The 5000-nt window shown below is 46.3% G+C and overlaps 1 protein-coding gene across 1 annotated transcript; it reads right to left on the reverse strand.

Moving 5' to 3' along the window:
- Nucleotides 1–3131: 3131 nt before the first annotated feature.
- On the reverse strand, nt 3132–3878 carry LOC137622458 (uncharacterized). The gene is made up of 2 exons (XM_068353064.1): nt 3746–3878; nt 3132–3352 (listed from the first exon to the last, which is right to left on the reverse strand). The coding sequence occupies exons 1-2, from the start codon at nt 3876–3878 to the stop codon at nt 3132–3134; spliced, it is 354 nt and encodes a 117-aa protein (XP_068209165.1).
- Nucleotides 3879–5000: the final 1122 nt, after the last annotated feature.

Raw genomic sequence — 5000 nt, forward strand, 5'->3', positions numbered from 1 at the left:
TTATTATTATTATTATTATTATAATTATTATTATTATTATTATTATTATTATCATTATTATTATTATTATTATTTTTATTATTATTATCATGGTCTTGATACATATTCCAGATGTAGATAGTCGTTCCCCACCCATAAATATAGTTTTGTCTTCTACATCTATTGAAGCCGCATTATAGATTTTTTCATTGTAATCAATTTCTCCACTAGGATTTCTCAAAGAGTCTGTTACGTGATATCTACAGAAAGGTAGTTTTTATATTTTTGACACAATTTTACAAAACAACTATTTTTAAAGGTTATAAGAAGGGCAAAGATAGTTCTTAAACATTTGTGTGAGCGCGAAATTAACACCGTTGAGAAAGTTGCAATCCACTGCCTATTATCTGCTAATAATCATAATTAACAACAAGCTTCCCCATATGTTAAACAAATATGAACATCAACATTTTTAAGATACTGCATGGTATCCAAATGTAACGCATCATTATGAAAACCACACCAGGATAGTTGAAAGAGCAATTTTGCCACCGAAAAATGTAACAGTAAATTATATCAATGATAAACTTCCAGATTCAATTAAGGGAAATTCTTTTATATGTTCATTCTGGCATTGACGAAAATGAAGCAGGTAACTATTCCTTTGAATTTCTAAATTCTTTAGAGCATCTAGGATTTCCTTCCCACCATCTTCTATTAAAGGTTTGAGTGACGAGCCAATGTAGGATGTGACTCAACGACAAGATGAAAGCAACTGAGTACTTTATTATAGACACATCGAGTATATAAACACATTAGGTCCCGGCAAGAAGGTCGCAATATACAACATGCTATTTCTTGTCCAAACGGCAACTAATTCTTTTAACAGTTAACAATGAGAAAGATGCAGACAGGTTCATGCATGTTGCTGTCAGTACGAGGGGGAGAGCGAAGATACAAAGGATAATATATACAAAAAAGAGAAAGGTTGGTACTATGCACGATCGTGTGACACACGGGTGGTACATGGCTCCCCCCCTAAAAATCACATACTGTACATGTTAAATAGGGAGCCCTAATCTAGAAAGGCGAACTGTACGCGGGTCATCTGTTGGGAGATATGCAGATTTTAGACGATGAATAGAGATCCAATCTTCTTTGCCACAAAGTTTTAGTAAAAAAGCTTTCGAATGACGAACGGATCACAAGAAAAGGGCCCGTGTAAAGGGACGTTAGCGTTGGCTTGCTAGTGTCGTTTCGTAGGAAGACGCTCGTTGTGGAGTGCAAGTCTGTCGGTATGTGATGCTTCGCTGGGGACTTGTAAGTCTGGCTTGAGATCGTTAGAGGAGGTTGCACAAGGAAAAGAATTCGGCAGGGGCGACCAACGGGTCACCATACCACGTCCTGGGTTGTCTTTAGGAGTGATCCTTAGTCCCAGGAGGACCCAGGGAAGCTGAAAAAAAACCAGTTGGAGTCCTGGCAGCGGAACATCAAAGCTGCTTTGAGGATGCGATGAAAACGTTCAACCATTCCATTGGCAGCGAGATTGTAGACAGTTGTCTGATGTAGGGTAATTCCCAGGAGATTCGCTAATGATGTCTACAATTGAGAGGTGAAAGTGGTTACCCTGTCAGAAGTAATATGCTCAGGGTACCAAATCTTGCTATCCATCCTGAGAGTAAGGCAGATGTACATGGGGTGAACATTGCAGTTTCCATGGGAATAGCTTCAGGCTAACGAGTGGAACGGTCGATGACGGTAAACAGGTAACATTGTCCTTGTGATGTGGTTAAGGGGCCTACAACGTCAATGTGAATGTGGGTGAAATGACGCTGGGGTTGAGGAGAGGTGCCAACTCCTGAGTCCGTGTGCCGATGTAATTTGGAAGTTTGGCAAGAAGTACAGGTGCAGACAAAATCCCTAGCATTCTTAGTAATGCTGTGCCAAATGAACTTCATCTTCAGAAGTTGTGCAGTAGAATGGTGCGAGGGATTTGAAAGGCCGTGAATTGAATCAAACACCTGTCGGCGCATGGGAGCAGGAATCCACGGTCGCGATCTACCAGTACTGACATCACAGAGGAGGGTGGTGTTTGAGTCGTCGAAGGGGACATCTTCCCAACGGAGGGATCTGTAGGATGTCCTACATGCTTGATAATCTGGATCCTGTTGTTGGGCTTCAGCCTAGGTATTTTAATCCAATCCAAGTTGAACGGCGGCCAACGTGTTTCTTGACAGGGCACCAGCAACCGGATTAATTTTCCTTGGGATGTGGTGAAGGGTGCAATTGTATTCAGCCACGGCGGAGAGATGTCGGCATTGACAGGCGGACCAGGCGTCAGAGTGTCGAGTGAAGGCGTGCACCAGAGGCATGTGGTCTGTGTGAATGACGAAGGGCGTACCTTCTAAGAAATGGCGAAAGTGACAGACAGCCAAGTGCATCACTAACAATTCATGATCGAAGGAAGAATAACCCAATTCTGCCTTGGATAGTTTTTTGCTGAAGAAGGCCAATGGGCGGGGCGAGCCATTGGCCACCTGTTCAAGTACTGCACCAATAGCGATGTCACTGGCATTGGTGGAAAGGAGAGGGGCATGTGGAATGGGAAAAGTGAGAGAAGAAGCGGTTGATTGGGCATTCATTGCATTGCAGAAGGCCACTTCTTGAAGGGGACCCCCACGGTTGCAGTCTACAGTACTGATGTCACAGAGGAGGGTGGTGTTGTAGCCGACGAAGGGGACATCTTCCCAATGGAGGGATGTGTAGGATGTCCTACATGCTTGTTACTCTGGATCCTGTCATTGGGCTTCAGCCTTGGCGTTGTAATCCAATCTAAGCTGAACGGCAGCCAACGTATTTCTTGACAGGGCATCAGCAACGGGATTCATTTTCTCAGGGCTGTGTTGAAGGGTGCAATTTTATTCAGCAACAGCTGAGTGATGTCGGGGTTGGTGGGCAGACCAGGCGCCAGACTGTCAAGTGCACGTGTGCACCAGAGGCATGTGGTCTGTGCGAATGACGAAGGGCATACCTTCTAGGAAATGGCGAAAGTGACAGACAGCCAAGTGCACCGCCACCTATTTGCGATTGAAGGTAGAATAACCCGATTCTTCCTTGGAGAGTTTTCTGCTGAAGAAGGTCAATAGGCGGGATCAGCCATTGACCACCTGTTCGAGTACTGCACCAATAACGACGTCACTAGCATCGGTGGAAAGAAGGCGAGGGGCATGTGGGACAGGAAAAGTGAGGTCAGCAGCAGTTGATAGGACATTCTTTGCATTGCAGAAGGTCACTTCCTGAAGGGGACCAAACTTCAGGTCTTTAGGTTTGCCCCTGATGGAGGCGTAGAGGGGAGCAAGAGTGGCGGTAATGGCTTGCAGAAAAACGATGATAATAGTTGATCATGCCTAAGAATTCCTTTAGTGCTTTGGTGGTTAAGGGTGTGGGGAAGTTCTGAACGACTCCTACCTTTTCAGGGAGGGGATAGACTCCTCCAGGAGTGATGCGGTGCCCTAAGAACGACACTTTGTAGGCATTAAAGGTACACTTGTTGTACCTGACTGCAAGGCCGTTTTGTTGTAGGCGGTCGAGCACGGTGTGCATTGATCATGCCTAAGAATTCCTTTAGTGCTTTGGGGGTTAAGGGTGTGGGGAAGTTCTGAACGACTCCTACCTTCTCAGGGAGGGGATAGACTCCTCCAGGAGTGATGCGGTGCCCTAAGAACGACACTTTGTAGGCATTAAAGGTACACTTGTTGTACCTGACTGCAAGGCCGTTTTGTTGTAGGCGGTCGCACGGTGCGCAAGTGACGGAGGTGTTCCTCTTTTAAGGAAGAGAACTCAAGTATGACGTCCACGTAACATACACAGAAGGAGAGGTCCCCTAAGATGCCATCCATGAGACATTGAAAAGTGGCTCCTGCATTATGAAGGCCAAAAATGTAGTATTTTAAGGTTTATGTACTGGCGGGAGTTGTGATGGCAGTCTTCAGGATGTCTTCTGGGCTCATAGGCACCAGAAAATACCCCTTTAGGAGGTCGAGCATTGAGAGAACCTTCGCTTTGTGCAGATAGGAGGTCACATCGGTGATGTTTAGGAGGCGGTAGTGATCCAGTTCTGTTTGCTTGTTCAGGCGCCGGTAATCCCCACATGGATGGAGGGAGCCGTCTTTTTTTCAGGATGATGTGTAAGAGTGATGACCATGGGCTGGAGGACTTCTGGCAAATTCCCATTTCTTCCATTTCGGCGAACGTCTGTTTGGCGACTGCCAATAAATCCGGTGCCAGACGTCTGAATTTGGCGAAGACAGGGGGTCCCGGCGTCTTGATATGGTGATAAATACCATGTTTGGCAGGAGCCGTGGGCATTTGGCGGGTTCTAATGGAAAACTTCCGGATACGACGTGAGGAGTGGGCGTAGGCATTCGTGGGTGCACTGATGGGGGGACTGAGGTTGAAGCGGCTGGGTATAAGAGGTGTCGACAATTGTGAGTCTGCGTTGACTAATCGTCGGTGGTCGACATCGACCAGAAGGTGGAAATGAGAGAGGAAATCCACACCGAGGATTGGCAATGGGACGTCAGCAACAACAAACTTCCAATTAAATTTGCCGTTTCCAAATGATATTGTGAGGTTCTCGTAACTGTAAGTGGGTATCGCAGATCCGTTGACAGCTACCAAGTGGACGTGGGCAGACTTAGACTACGTCGTGCCCTGAAGAGTTCCTTTGGCAAAAGAGAACGACAAGCACCCGTGTCTACCAAAAATCGCACGCCCGTTTGTGCCTCACGTAAAAAGAAAAGTATAGAAACATGGTAGGTCACCGCCACGAGTGATGGCCGACTTGGACGTTTTTGGCCAATGACAATCCTCGGCACATTTCTTCGTGGCAGTCCCAATTCTTTAGTGGTAGTCGCAAAACTGCGGCTGATGGGTAGCTCTAAAAGTTGTTGGTTGGGGCACGAGCGAGTGGTGGGTGAAGGGTGGCTTTGTCGCCGCTCCAGCACGTCACGGGGTAGGCG

The sequence above is a fragment of the Palaemon carinicauda genome, chromosome 29 (assembly GCF_036898095.1).
Source record: "Palaemon carinicauda isolate YSFRI2023 chromosome 29, ASM3689809v2, whole genome shotgun sequence".
NCBI classification, from domain to species: domain Eukaryota; kingdom Metazoa; phylum Arthropoda; class Malacostraca; order Decapoda; family Palaemonidae; genus Palaemon; species Palaemon carinicauda.